This window comes from Cebus imitator, unplaced genomic scaffold, assembly GCF_001604975.1.
Source record: "Cebus imitator isolate Cc_AM_T3 unplaced genomic scaffold, Cebus_imitator-1.0 Scaffold172, whole genome shotgun sequence".
Taxonomy (NCBI): Eukaryota; Metazoa; Chordata; class Mammalia; order Primates; family Cebidae; genus Cebus; species Cebus imitator.
Window position 1 is genome coordinate 3574692 of NW_016107487.1, and position 15176 is coordinate 3589867.

General features: G+C 42.0%; 1 protein-coding gene across 1 annotated transcript; it reads left to right on the plus strand.

The window, feature by feature from the left end:
• The first annotated feature begins 2174 nt into the window (after window positions 1-2174).
• On the plus strand, window positions 2175-15176 carry LOC108315514 (cytochrome c oxidase subunit 7A-related protein, mitochondrial). Its single transcript, XM_017544874.2, has 3 exons — window positions 2175-2561; window positions 11990-12121; window positions 14305-15176. The coding sequence occupies exons 1-3, from the start codon at window positions 2490-2492 to the stop codon at window positions 14440-14442; spliced, it is 342 nt and encodes a 113-aa protein (XP_017400363.1). The 5' UTR covers window positions 2175-2489; the 3' UTR covers window positions 14443-15176.

Here is a 15176-nt window from a genome sequence, read left to right on the forward strand (position 1 = left end):
GTGTTTTACTTGGGAAATGAGACAAAATCTTTCCATGATCAGCCATTCCATGTGACATCCCAACCCACACTCTGCTACTGACATTTTATCTCCCACTGAACAGCCCGGCTGTTGTAACATTTTCAGGATTCTTAATTTATGTCTTGCAGGATCTAAAATCAGATGGCAGGAACTTTAAGAAAATAACCAGTGTTGACAGGCACCTTATACAAGAAGCGGGTACACCTTAGTGCTGCTAAAAGTTACAGAATATTCTTTACTTTCTTCTTCCAAAATATGTCCAGAAGTCAGTGGGATGGAAACAGTAGCTGTCCTAAATAATTTAATTTCTCTTTTCATTCTAAACTCTACAAAAGGCTTTTTATTTCACTCAGTATTTGCTAGCACCTGGGACTCAAGAAGGCTTATGGCAATGAATCATTTCTTTTGAGGTAGTCAAACTTTTGTCTGTAGAAAAATCTTCCCGAATCTATTCAGTATAAAAACATGGGGTAGGCCTGACATGGTGGCTCATGCCTGTAGTCCCAGAACTTTGGGAGTCTGAATTTGGCAGATCACTTGATCCCAGGAGTTTGAGACCAGCCTGGGCAACATGGTGAAACCCCGTCTCTACTAAAAATACAAAAAATTAGCCAGGCCTGGTGATGTGCATCTGTGGTTCCAGCTACCCAAGAGACTGAGGTAGGAGAATCACCTGAGCCTGGGAAGTCAAGGATGCCGAGATCGTACGACTGCATTCCAGCCTGGGTGACAGAATGAGACCCTGTTTCAAAAGCAAAAAAACAAAAAGGAAATCACTAGTCCCAAACCACTTATCCTTAGAGAAATATGGACATAAACCTAAATCACATGTTCTTTCCATTATATCACAATGCTGCTTTGTAAAGGGGCAACTTTAGGCTGGCTTCTATGAATCTGCTGAAACCTTTGCATCATACTGGCAGTGCTGAATACTTGGGGCTCTTGAACTTAGGCCTGCAACCAGGATGCTGGTGTACAGCCTTGCCCTGGAGTGCTTGGCCTTCATCCTCCTCTTTTTGGAATGTCTTCATATCTATTTATCTGTAACATAGTGCTTAACAGTAGGAAATCTTGAGCCAGATGCCTAGCTCTGCCACTTATCCCTGACCTGAGCAAGTTACTTAGCTTCTCCAGGCATCATTTTCCTGTATGGTAAAATGGAGATTACCTATAGGATTGTTGCAAAGATTAAATGAGTTTAGGAAAGTGCTATATAAAGGTTAGTTATCCATCAATTTGCAACATGTTTTCATAAATGCATCTAGGATATGTTTGTGTAAACCTATGGTTAGATGATGAAGCTAAGAAAAGCCTTGGTCCATCCCTGGAGAGTAAGAAACTAGTATACTCCTTTTACAGGGTACCTTGCAAACAGCACCGGCTTAACAGACATCTTTAAATTGAACTGAAGCGAATACTAGCAGAACTGAAAGTGGTAGTTCCAGATCTTTCAGGCTCAAGGTCCAGATTTTACAAGTGTTTCTGATCACCCTCTCCCTGCCTCATTTATCGCAAAGAGCAGCGGCCAGGAAAAGGATGAATAACCAATGACCTTAAAACTCAGGTCAGAGTAAAAACCAGTTCTGAGAAACTGTATGACATTTACATCCTAGTACCTAAAGGTCACTCTGCATGTGCATTTCCTCTACACAAAGCCCAGGAGGCTATTTTTATATTACTGGGGCAAAAATCCTAACAGCCCTTGGTACTAAACAGCCCTCAGCAGGTGCTTCCAAATTTTTGTATTTGCTTCAACTCCCGGGTTGCCAGGGGAAGCGTGGCCAATAGGTCTATACTCCTGGGCAGACTGAGTAATAGCAGGATACTTCAAGAGGTGCTCTGGGTCGGAAGGAAGTAAGTGAGACTACGATCAAGTAAAGTTTGGTAAAGAGACGCCTTCGCCCCAATGACCAGGCGGTGGCTCCGCAGCACAGACGCTCTCCGCCGGTGGAGGTCCCACCCGGCCTTGACGTAGCCCCGCCTCCACCCAGGCCACACACACAAATCCCGCCCTCTCCCTCCCAGGCCCCGCCTAGAGCCGCCCTTCTTAGAGCCGGCCCCTCCTAGAGCCAGCCCCTGCCAGAGCCTGCCCCACCTGACTCCGACGCTGCCAGGCTTAGTCCGCCGGGTTTAGTCCGTGAAGCGCTTGCGCATTTCTTGAGTTGTCGTGGCACTGCCCAAATCTAATTGGGGGGAAGGAAGGAACTTCATATTTCCTGCAGACTCTGCCACAGCGCCTTTTCGTGCTTTCTTAGAGCTGGTTTTGCCTTTCGTGGTCTTGAGAACCCTGGCTTTTGGTTCCCCAATGTTGGTTAAGTGGGCAGGTTTTAAGTTAGGCGATCTTCGGGCAGCCCTAGTCCCGGCGCTGGGTCTTTGCGCTGAGTCTTGGGACCACAGCCGGGGAGGCGGGGTCCTTCTCTGGGGCGGTCGCGCAAGCAGCGGATGCGGGAAGCCGGAATCCAGGCGTCATGTACTACAAATTTAGTGGCTTCACGCAGAAGTTGGCGGGAGCATGGGCTTCGGAGGCCTATAGCCCACAGGTACGAGTGGCTCCGCGCCAGGTCGGACAGGAGAAATGGGGGTGCAAGCCTCGGCGACAGGCAGTCGCGGCGTTGGAGCCAGGGGAAGGTTTCTGCCCACGGTTGAGTTTGTCTCATTTCTCCTTGCACCTCCCGGGGCCTCTCCACACCGGCGTACGGTGGTCACTGAGGCCCCTCTTTGTGTACCTGCTCACCTGCCGGGGCTGGCCTGGCGTGGAAGTTCGGTCTGGCCCACGGAAGGGGTCAAGGTGACCCTCGGGGGTCTTGCTTCTTCTAAAAGGGATGGGTTGGTGGAGTCCCCAGTATGACCCGAGGTTAGGTCTTCTCCCTCTGTTTGAAGACATCTGGCCTTCGGCCTCCCAGTCGTCCCTTTGTCAGCCTGGGGCAACATAGTGAGACCCCGTTTCTAAAAACAAAAACAATTATTTTAATCTAGGATAAGAAGGACAATTTTTGGGGGGGGTGAGAACGAGAAGGAAGAGTTGAGGGTTTATAAATGTTGAGCTTTTGATATGTCATGGTAGCAGATGGAGTTTAACAAACTTGGGTGCTTTTACCCCATAGGCAGTAGTAGAATCCGTTGGGCAGACTACCTAGGAAGTTTATAGGGAAGAAAGGCTGGATCGTAGTCACAGTATAGAAACATGAAGGGAGGGTGGAGAAGGATAATGTGTTTGAAGAATAGACAAGTGAGAAGGGAAACCAGTGTGTGTCACTGAAACCAAGTTGGTAATGACTTGTGAGGAAGGAATAGTGAGCAGTGTTACACTTATTTCTTTTACAGATTGTGTGGGAAAATGGCCACTTCTATCTTCTGCTTCTATGAAGTGTATTCTTCAATGCATGGATCTTAAATATTACCGTTTGATGAGTTTCGACAAACCTATGCATTGTATAACCACACCTCCCTCAATATACAGAATGTTATATCATCCTAGGAAGTTGCCTTGTACACTCTTGTCAGTCCCAGCCCCCTTCCTATTCTGACTTTTATCATCATAAATAGTTTTGCCCCTTTTTGAACTTCATGTAAATGGAACCAGCTCTTGCTCAGGCTGGAGGGCAATGGCAGAATCATAGAGTACACTGTAGCCTTCCACTCCTAGGCTCAAGCAATCGTTCTGCTTTGGCCTCTGAAAATGGTGGAATTACAGATGTGAACCACTGTGTCTGGCTGCTAGCCTATTAAGAACATATTTTTGAGGTTCATCCATGTTGTACGTCTCAGTAGTTAATTCCTTTTATCCTCTTATTCTTCTGTAGGATTTCATTTTATAAATACATCACAGTTTATTTTGTTGGTGCTAGTAAATGTTCATTTATTTATTTATTTTTTAAATATTTTTTGAGACAGGCTCTTGCTGTGTTGCAGTCTGGTCTCGAACTCCTGGGCTCAAGCAATCCTCCCACCTCAGCCTCCTGAGTGTCTGGGATTACAGATGTGTACCACCACACCTCGTTTATGTTCTTTTAATATATCTTTAGCATAATCTAGGTTTTGTTGCTTAGTAAGAAAAAAGTAAATTTTTCGACCAAAAATGCATATGGGAATAAAACTGGCACTCAGAGCAGAGATTGCCTTGAGATGAGTTTTGTATAGATAGGGCTTTCAGATTTCTGGTACCTCTCCTCTTGAATTGCATTTCTCTTGAGAATTTGAACTTCTTAGTTACTTAAAGATTTCTTAAACTATGTTGAAAAGAAGTGATATTGTGTAGGCTTTATGTGAATTGTAAATTTCAGAGTGATTGTGACAGGTGCCCTCCCAGCTAGGTGCTCTGTCTTTGGTAATTAAGAGTACTTCAGCTTTTTCCTTTCCTGGAAACATATAATGAAGATTTTTGTAACTTTTAGTACTAAGTAAAGTGAATAACATGCATTAAATAACATAATATGGAAAAGGTAGTTCTGTAACAATAGTATGGGTAAAGATTTATGAGTCACCTTGACAGCAAGTAGTTGTTGGGATGGTATTTTCCAGTGGTTGATTGAAAAGCGTCTTATTTATAATTCTCTGAACTTCGTCAAAAATAGAGGCCAGTAAGCACACAAACATGTTTAACATCTTTAGTTACTAGGGAAAAGCAAATCACAACCACAATGAGATACCATTTAATATCCACCAGAATGCCTAGAATAAAAAAGAGAGATGATAAGAAGTATTGGTGAGGATGTAGAGAAACAAAACTCCTTATCGTCTGTCAGAAAGACTCAACTACTAAACATGGTTAAGGTTGAATGGCTGTTAATGAATCTTGGAGGTGGGGCTTATTAGCAGCTAAGAGATTCAGTATTAAAAAGTAAAGTATGTGATTTTTCTTGATCTATGATCCACTTATTTTTTATTTTGAGGCAGGGTCTCTGTCACTCAGGCTGGAGTGCAGTGGCATGATCACAGTTCACTACAGCCCCATCGACCACCTGGGCCCAAGTCATCCTCCCACCTCAGCTTCCTAAGTAGCTGGGACCACAGGTGTGCACCACTGCACCTGGCTAATTTTTTGTATTTTGTAGAAACAAGGTCTCACTCTATTGCTCAGGCTGATCTCGAACTCCTGAGTCAAGTGATCTTCCCACCTCAGCCTCCCAAACTGCTGGGACCACAGGTGTGAGCCCTCATGCGCCGCCTCTCCACTTACGTTAAAACAGCTTTAGGTTGTTTTCTTAGTGCTTTGGGAATTGTAGAAGTTCTGCTATAAAGTGCCAATTTATCAGACTTTGTTTCTGAGATATTCAAACCTACATTGTGGTAAAGCTGTAGCCTTCTTTAGTTTATGTGAACGTTCTGCATTTATTTACTGAATGCGCTTTCTCTGCCAGTTGCTTTTCTAAGTTTAGAATATAGGAGCAGTGAACAAGACATGTCAAAATCCTGTGCTCATGAAACTTCCATTGTAGTAGGAGGAGACACAATAAACAAAGTAAAACGTAGTATGTTAGGTGGTGATAAGTACTGCGGAGAAAAATAAAGAGGGTAAGTTGTTAGTAGGGTAAGGGGGAGGACATGCAGTTTTTTAAAGTGTGGTCAGAAAGATCTCACTGAGAAGGTGACTTATAGGGATGGGTAAAGATCTGAAGAAGGTGAGGGTATAAGCCATGTGGAGGCGTGAAGATGAGCATTCTAGGCAGAGGGAACATGGCTGTTCCTGGGAGGTTTTAGGAGCTAGTTCAGTGGGCTTGGGGAGAAAGAGGGGAATGAGAAGTGGAGCTAGGCTGGGGCACAGTGGCTTATGCCTGTAATCACAGCTCTTTGGGAGACTGAGAATGGAGGATCTGTTTGAGCTAAGGAGTTTGAGACCAGCCAACGTAGGGGCACCCCGTCTCTATGAAAATTTTTTTAAAACAATTAGCTGGATGTGGTGCACAATTCTCATCTCAGCTACTCAGGAGGCTGAGGTGGGAGGATTCCTTGAGCCCGGGAAGTCGAGGCTACAGTGAACTGTGATTGTATCACTGAACTCCAGCCTGGGTGACAGAGCAAGACCCTGTCTCAAAAAATAAAATGAAAAGATAAGAGGGGCTAAGAAGGGGATGCATTTTGTAGAGCTCTGAAAGTCGTTGTAAGATCTTTGGTTGCTCAATGAGATAGGCCTTTCAGAGGGTTTGAGCTGTCTAGTGACATCCTCTGTTTTAATGAGATCATTGGTTGCTGTATTAAGAGTAGATTTTACGGCAACAAATGAGTGGATGCCAAGAGACCGGTTGGGAGGCTGTTGTAGAATTCCAGGGGCTTAGACTTGAGTGTGAATTGGTGGAGGTAGGTGAGAAGTAGTCAGATTCTGAATATATTTTAAAGGTAGAGCCAAAAGGATTTGCAGTGTATGAGGGAGAGGTGTCAAGAATATTTTCAAGGTTTTGGCTGGGTGTGGTGTGGTATGGTTCACACCTGTAATCCCAGCACTTTGGGAGGCCAAGGTGGGTGGATCACTGGCGGTCAGGAGTTCAAGACCAGCCTGGCCAACATGATGAAACCCCGTCTCTACTAAAAATACAAAAATTAGCACTTCTCTCTAAATTAGTGACTCTAGAGGCTGAGGCAGGAGAATTGCAGGAGAATCGCTTGAACCTGGGAGGTGAAGGTTTCAGTGAGCCGAGATTACGCCACTGCATTCCAGCCTGGGTAATAGAGTGAGACTCAGTATCAAAAGAAAAAAAAAAAGAATATTTTCAAGGTTTTGGCTTGAGTGCCTGAAAGGATGGCACTGTTGTGATGAGGAGGGACATGTTTGAGGCTCACAGTCCTTGCAGTCTTGGAGTAGGCAGAGGTGAAGAGATTTATGCCGCTTCCTCTCCTGTAGATAAAGCTTCTTGGTCATTTCCATACTTGAGAAGCCTATGCTAGTGATCCAGCTGCCTTGAAATGTTAGGAATGTTGATTACCTTTTCCTGTGGGACCAAAACCGCAGAGTTGTTGATAGTATGGTGTAATAAAAACATAAGTTTGAATCCCATCTTTCTTAAGGGATCCCTGAGCATTGTTTTAATCACCTGTAACATGGACTGATAATACCTCGTTTACAGGGTTGTTCCGAAGATTAAATTCAACAGAGTGAGACCCTGCCTCAAAAAGAGAAGAGTAAATTTGATAGTTACAAAGACTGTGGAAGCCTGAAAAACTTGTTGTTATAAACAAAAACAGGATGAGGTTGGGCCTGGTGGCTCACATCTGTAATCCCAGCACTTTGAAGGCTGAGGTGGGAGGATTTCTGGAGCCCAGGAGTTCAAGACCAGCCTGGGCCACATAGCCAGACCTGCTACAAAAAAATTAAAAATTTAGCAAGGTGTGGTGACATTTTCCTATAGTCCCAGTTACTCAGGGGGCTGAGGTGGGAGGTGGAGATACTTGGGGGGCTTGAGCCTGGGAGGTGGAGGCTGCAGTGAGCCAGGATCACCCTACTGCACTCCAGCTTGGGTGACAAAGCAAGAACCTGGCTCAAGGGAAAAAAAAAAAAAAAAAAAAGCATAATGGGCCAGGTGTGGTGGCTCACATCTGTTATTCCAGCACTTTGGGAGGCCAAGGTGGGTGGATCACCTTAGGTTAGGAGTTCAAGACCACGCTGGCCAGTATGGCAAATTCCTGTCTCTGAAAAATTCAAAAATTAGCTGGGCATGGTGGCATGCACCTATAGTCCCAGCTACTCAGGAGGCTGAGACAGGAGAATGGCTTGAAACCGGGAGGCAGAGGTTGCAGTGAGCTGAGATTGTGCCGCTCTACTCCAGCCAGGGCAACAGAGAGTGAGACTCTGTCTCCAAAAANGCCTTTTTTTTTTTTTAAGTTGGTGTTCCAGTCGCCTGTTGAAGAGGCGCCAAGATCTGTGTGTTTTCCCGTGTGGCGACTCACTGCGCTGGCTTAAACAGCGGCACTGAGATTCATGGTGCTTTTTTTGCCATGGAATCTACTGTCCTGGTTCCCTGTTCAGTCCCCTTTTTAAACAGATGAATGGGCGACTTCCCGTGGCTCCAATCGTCAGCCTAACGGGCACCCAGACCAGTGTATTTTGTACAGAGAACCGCTACACTGGGGCGCTGACAAAGCAGCTGCGCAGGGCAAAGCAGCCACGCCAGCCTACACAGCCGCGCTGGCCGAAACAGCCGCGCTGGCGACACATGAGGCTCCTCCGCCTGGGGATTTCCTAGTCTGTGGGCAATAAAAATGTGGTGTCCACTCACCCTCTGCGCTTTCACTGGGAGCTGCAATCCTGAGCTATTCCTAAATGGCCATCCTGGATCGATCCCTCAACATTCTTAAAAAAAGAATTTTCAACCCAGAATTTCAAATCCAGTCAAACTAAGCTTCATAAGCCAAGGAGAAACAAAATCTTTTACAGACAAGCAAATGCTGAGAGATTTTGTCACCACCAGGCCTGTCTTACAAGTTCTGAGGGAAACAGTAAACATGGTAAGAAAAAACAGGTACCAGCCACTGCAAAAACATACCAAATTGTAAAGACCATCGACATTATGAAGAAACTGCATCAACTAATGGGCAAAATAACCAGCTAGCATCATAATGACAGATCAAATTCACATATAACAATATTAACCTTAAATGTAAACAGGCTAAATGCCCCAATTAAAAGACACAGACTGGCAAATTGGATAAAGAGTCAAGACCTAACAGTGTGCTGTATTCAGGAGACCCATGCCACATGCAAAGACATACACAGGCTCAAAATATATGGATGGAGGAATGTGTACCAAGCAAATTAAAAAAAAAAAAAAAAAAGCACAGGTTGCAATCCTGCTCTCTGATAAGACAGACAACAAAGATCAAAGAGACAAAAAAGGGTATTACATAATGGTAAAGGGATCAATGCAACAAGAAGAGCTAACTATCCTAAATATATATGCACCTAATACAAGAGCACCCATATTCATAAAGCAAGTTCTTAGACACCTACAAAGAAACTTAGACTCCCACACAATAATACTGGGAGACTTTAACATCCCACTGTCAATATCAGACAGATCAATGAGACAGAATATTAACAAGGATATTCAGGACTGAAACTCAGCTCTGGATCAAGTGGACCTAATAGACGTCAACAGAACTCTCCACCCCAAATCAACAGAATATACATTATTCTCAGCACTGTGTCACACTTATTCTAAAATTGACTACATAAATGGAAGTAAAACACTCCTCAACAAATGCAAAAGAACAGAAATCATAACAAACCATCTCTCAGACCACAGTGCAATCAAATTAGAACTCAGGATCAAGAAACTCACTCAAAACCACACAACTACATGGAAACTGAACAACCTGCTCCTGAATGACTACTGGGTAAATAAAAAAATTAAGGCAGAAATAAAGAAGTTCTTTGAAACCAAGGAGAACAAAGACACAACGTGCCAGAATCTCTGGGACACATTTAAAGGAATGTCTAGAGGGAAATTTATAGCACTAAATGCCCACAAGGGAAAGCAAGAAAGATCTAAAATCAACACCCTAATGTCACAATTAAAAGAACTAGAAAAGCAAGAGCAAACAAATTCAAAAGCTAGCAGAAGACAAGAAATAACTAAGATCAGAACAGGTCTGAAGGAGACAAAGACACCAAAAAAAAAAAAAAAAAAAAAAAAAAAAAAAAAAAAAAAAAAAAAAAAAAAAAAAAAAAAAAAAAAAAAAAAAAGTAGGATTTTACACTGTGACTATAAAGTTACTAAACCTGAATAAACATTGGAGGAAAATGTACAATTTATTTATAACAATTAATGGGATAAGATAATGAGATTATAGGTAACTTCAATTCTATAAACTTTTGCAATATAAAGGGAAATACGGAATTAATTTAAAATTAGCTGGTTCATTTGCCTGTTTTCAGATGATATTGTTCAAAAACTTTGCTGTAGTTTTGAATCGCTGAATGGTTGGACAAAACAAATAGAATCCCTTCAAAAAATACTCTCACATTAGTCCTGTCAAAACATAAATTTACTTTCAAACCATTTTTGGAGATCCTTGTTAGAAAAGGTTTTTACATTTTTGCATTCAAGAAGAAATGATCATTTCAAGGAGGAAATGTGGTGTGCTCACGGAATGATATAAAGGAGTATCTGATATTCTTCATCCAGTTCAAACCATGATCCTTGTTAGCCTTTTTTTATCTCGGTAGAGCCTGTTTCCCTCGCTGATGCCTCTGAGTCTCTGTTTTGAGTGTGTTATATTTCTAAATGTAAGCCAACATCTTTCTCACCAAACTTTCTCTTTAAATGGGTTGTTTTCAGGCAATAGTTGATGGGAGGATGGGGTGTTAATTGTGGAATACTTAACAGCCAGGGCTTTGGACTTGAGAGAGGCTTGAGTTTGAAAACTTGACTTGCTTTTTGCTATTTGATCTAAGTCAAGTTATTCTCTCTCCAGGATTTTCCTCTGCAAAATGGGAATAGTAATATCTTCATAGGGTTGCTTTTAGAATTAAGTGAGGTAATGCATGTGAAATGTTTAACATGATACTGACATTTTACAAGGGTTAAATAGATACTAGCTGCTGCTGATTTGTAATATTAATATTCATGGTGGCTGAAATTGTGGCTATCTTATTCATTGTGTATTTTTAGTATAAAGTAAGTGATCAGTAATGTTGAATGAATGAATACATGACAGAAAACAGGCCATGGTTCATTCCCATTTACTGTACTGTGTCAGAAGAAATAGAAGCCAAGTTTACTTTAATGCTTTTTGTATTGACATGTTCATCTAATGCTTGCCTGGTGGGAGTAGCATTGAGGTTTTCAATATCTAATCTTTATAATAGGCCCTGTCAATTACAGGTAAATTTAGATTTCTTGGAGACAAGAATCAGCGGACTGATGACTATATTTGGGCAAGAGGTTTCCTTCTTTGTCTGTAAAAGGAAAAGGCTGGTCTTGAATTCTGCTTTCTGACTTTAAATTTTTATTTTTCTTATTTAAAATGTAATATAAAAGGATGATTTTTATTGGTTTATAACTCTTAGCTCCTTATTTCAATTTGCAGGTTATTTTGGATAACTGTATATTTGTCACTGTAGGTTTACTCCTTTCAGATAAAAAACCAGAGCTCCCCGCCACCTTATTTTTAAGCAACTGTATTGAGATATAATTTGCATAGCATGCAATTTGCCCATTTAAAGGGTACAATTCAGGGGTTTTTAGTGTATTCACAGATATATGCAACTCCCACCACAGTTAATTTTAGAGCGTTTTAATCACCTAAAAAGAAACCTGTGTACCTTCTTTTAACTATTACCTCCCTAGCCTCCAGGCCTCACCAGAAGCAACCATTAATCTATGCTCTGTATCTTCTGTCTCTGTGGTTCCCCCTTCTAGACTTTCCTGTGAATGGAGTCATATAATATGTGGTCTTTGTGGCTGATTTCTTTGACTCAGCATAATGCTTTAAAGGCTTATCCATGTTGTAGCATGTGTCAGTACTCCCCACTCCACCTTGTTTAAATTTTTACTGTATGTGTTCTCAATTTATGGTTTCTTTATGCTGAAAAGTTCATTTCAAAATTTTTTTTTGTTTTGATTTTGTTTCTGGTCCTGAAAGGCAAGTTTTGTTTGTTTTAAACCACTGAGGCTGTTCTGCATTGAATTTTTCTTTATTGTATGTCTAGAAAAGTTTCTGAAGCCTGCTCTAGGGGCAGACAGATCCCTCATGAAAGCTAATGAAAGGTTCATAACAGATTATAAATGTTTTACTGGTTTGCTAAGAAGATACTAGGTATTTCTGGAAGCTCAGACTGGACATTTGTTGTCGTCCCCCTGATCCCCACCCGCCCCCTGTAATCATTACGATAGGGGGTTCTTTACTGGGTTTGCTCTGGGAAAGTTGGAGAGAGACTGACTTCCTGTCTTGTGGTTGAATGGCTGCCCTCACTATTTCACAGAGCCTGCTCAGACATACTTTCAACTTGCCATTTTCCTTTTTTTCCCTACAGGGATTAAAGCCTGTGGTTCCCACAGAAGCACCACCTATCATATTTGCCACACCAACTAAAGTGACCTCTGATTCCACAGTGTATGATTATGCTGGGAAAAACAGAGTTCCAGAGCTGCAGAAGTTTTTCCAGGTGAGGGAAGATACTCTAGATAACAGAGAAACCTGTGAAATAAATAGGCTTAAAAAATCCGTTATGAAACTAATTCTTTTTTTTTTTTTGAGACGGAGTTTCACTCATGTTACCCAGGCTGGAGTGCAATGGCGCGATCTCGGCTCACCACAACCTCTTCCTCCTGGGTTCAGGCAATTCTCCTGCCTCAGCCTCCTGAGTAGCTGGGATTACAGGCACGCACCACCATGCCCAGCTAATTTTTTGTATTTTTAGTAGAGACGGGGTTTCACCATGTTGACCAGGATGGTCTCGATCTCGTGACCTCGTGATCCACCCGCCTCGGCCTCCCAAAGTGCTAGGATTACAGGCTTGAGCCACCGCGCCCGGCCGAAACTAATTCTTAATCTGGTTTACTACCCAACCTCCTCCTTTTTCTTTAAGTAGTAGTCTCTTGATTTTAGTTTGAGACATAACTGAATAGAACTTTATGTAGATAAATATTTTATATAGATAGATACTGATAAAAGAGGGGAGGGTGGTTACTTTCCTCATTAGTATTTAAGGGTATGAGTGTTTTGAAATGGCATAAATAGCACTTGATCATTTATTGCATAGAAGAAGCAATAGCCTGTATAACTGAATAGTTCAATATATACATATTTGGCTTTGTGACACATGCAGTGACTTGGCAGTGAGTTTTTTCCCAATTGTTTTTGCTTGCTTGATATTAACATTCACTAAGCTGTTGCTGAAAGTAGAAGAGGAGCTTACAGGTTTGCAGATCAACAGAGAAGCCAGAATCGGAATTTAAAATATTATTAATCTACCTGCAAATTCTATCTGACCCAATCTTAGGTGCCATGGGAGTGACAGTGCTTGCTACTGCTATTGCTGTAAGGTAGCTTCCTCCTCCTCAAAAGTATGTCCAGATTCAGACCCATCTTGAGGATAGAGCACTTTAGTTTTGATCAGTTTAATTTCTTTTTTTCCGATAAGTAAGGTTTGAGAGAGCATTTGGGATCTCAGGGTGCAGTGGAGAGGGATTTTGGACACTGCAGAATTTGAGTTAAACAGGCCAGGTATGGTGGCTCACTTCTGTAGTCCCAACACTTTGGGAGGCCAAGGTAGGAGGATTGCTTGATCAGCCTGGGCAGCATAACGAGACCCTGTCTCTACAAAAAAATTAGCTAAGTGTGTTGTTATGTGCCTGTAATCCCAGCTACTCCAGAGGCTGAGGCAGGAGGATCACTTTAGCCCAGGATTTTGAGGCTGTAGTGAGCTATGATTGAGCCACTGCATTGCAGCCTGGGTAACAGAGTGAGACCCAGTCTCTGAAATGATGATGATGATTTAAATATCTCATGGAATTTGATTATTAAATGGGTCTAACTGTGTGATGGAAAGAAGGCAGTTCAAATACAAAGTGGACTTAAATCTATTAATTGACCTGACATATTCTGACCTTATCTACTCATGATCAGAAGCCAAACTAAATGGAGAACGTTTTTTGTGCCTGCACCTCTTTTTTTCATTTTAAAGACAGAATGGAGACCATTTCTTGTGCCTGCACCTCTTTTTTTTTTTAAGACAGAGTCTTACTCTGTCACCCAGGCTGGAGTCCATTGGCACACTCACAGCTCACTGAAGCCTTGAACTCTTGGGCTCAAACGATCCTGCCACCTCAGCTTCCCTAATAGCTGGGACTACAGGCATGTACTACCACAGCCGGCTAATTTTAGTTATTTTGTAGAGACAGAGTTTCACCATGTTGCCCAGGCTGACATTAAACTCCTGGGCTCAAGCCATCTGCCTGCCTCTGCCTCCCAAAGTGCTGGGATTATAGGTGTGAGCCACTGTGCCCAGCCTCTCCTGCACTTCTTTGTTAGCTACTGATTACCTTTACCTTTTAAAAAATTCACCAGTCCTCCAGTTAAGCAATATATGATAAATGTCAGACATTTGTAATTTTTTGCATGCATTTCCCTGTGGCAGCATTGTGGAGAATAACTTTGGATTTACAAGCTTTAGCTACATTTATAGGAACATCTACTAGTGTTTCAGTTAGCATTCTATGTATTAGGGCTTTTCCCACTGTCACGTGTTGATGAATTAGTTACAGAGAAGACAAATTTGTTTTTTAAGAATAAAATTATAAAATGCTTTTCTTCTCAACCATGCCCTTGTTAATTCTTTCTTTCAAGAAAGCTGATGGTGTGCCCGTCTACCTGAAACGAGGCCTGCCTGACCAAATGCTTTACCGGACCACCATGGCGCTGACTGTGGGAGGGACCATCTACTGCCTGATCGCCCTCTACATGGCTGCGCAGCCCAAAAAATGAGTTAGGCTGCAGAGGACTGGTTTGTTTTTTTTGGCATAAACCCTTTGAATTTCGTTTTTCATTGTTAATTTTTTTTTTTTAACTTGGATAGCTTAACATTTTTAAAAATGCAAGAAAAATAGATATGAAGGCGATATTTTGGTTTGTTTATGAAATGCATATGGCTTGTCAGAGCTCATTCCACAATTAAAGCCATTGTTTAAAGAAACGGTGCTGTGCTCTGTGTTTGTGCTCCTGATTTCCCTGGAGGTTCTGGATGAAAGTTGCACACAGACTTATTAATGTCAATCTGTGCCTCAGGGACTTGAGGTTGCGTTTTTGAGCATGGGGTGCAGAAGCCTTTCTGGATTTGGATGTGACTGTGGAAAGAATACAGAAGCCAAGGCCATATGCATAAAATGAGGGCTTCGAGTTAGTAGTCACCTCGGGGATTTTTTGCATTTTGCAGTAAGATGTTAAAAGAAGTTATTTGTAACCTGCCTCTGTTCACTGGGCAGTTCATTTCAAAGGGTTATTTGCCTCACCTCCTATCTTCAGTGAAATCTTATGTGTAATTGTGTGTATTTATTCCACCATGGGAACAGAGAACACCTGCTTAGTGTTGCACTTTAGACTGGTGTCTGTTTTATTAATACAGCTTTGCCACAAATTCTCCTTTATCTTTTAAAAATGTTATAGCTTTAAATTATGACTTATTTTGACTGTGGAATAAATACATGAATGAAAAATTTTAA

Bases quoted from the DNA above. Each gene is read 5' to 3' on its own strand.
- LOC108315514 (XM_017544874.2), top strand. From the start codon at position 2,490: ATGTACTACAAATTTAGTGGCTTCACGCAGAAGTTGGCGGGAGCATGG. The intron at 2,562-11,989 runs GTACGAGTGGCT...TTTTCCCTACAG, and splicing joins CGGAGGCCTATAGCCCACAG to GGATTAAAGCCTGTGGTTCC. The intron at 12,122-14,304 runs GTGAGGGAAGAT...CTTTCTTTCAAG, and splicing joins AGCTGCAGAAGTTTTTCCAG to AAAGCTGATGGTGTGCCCGT.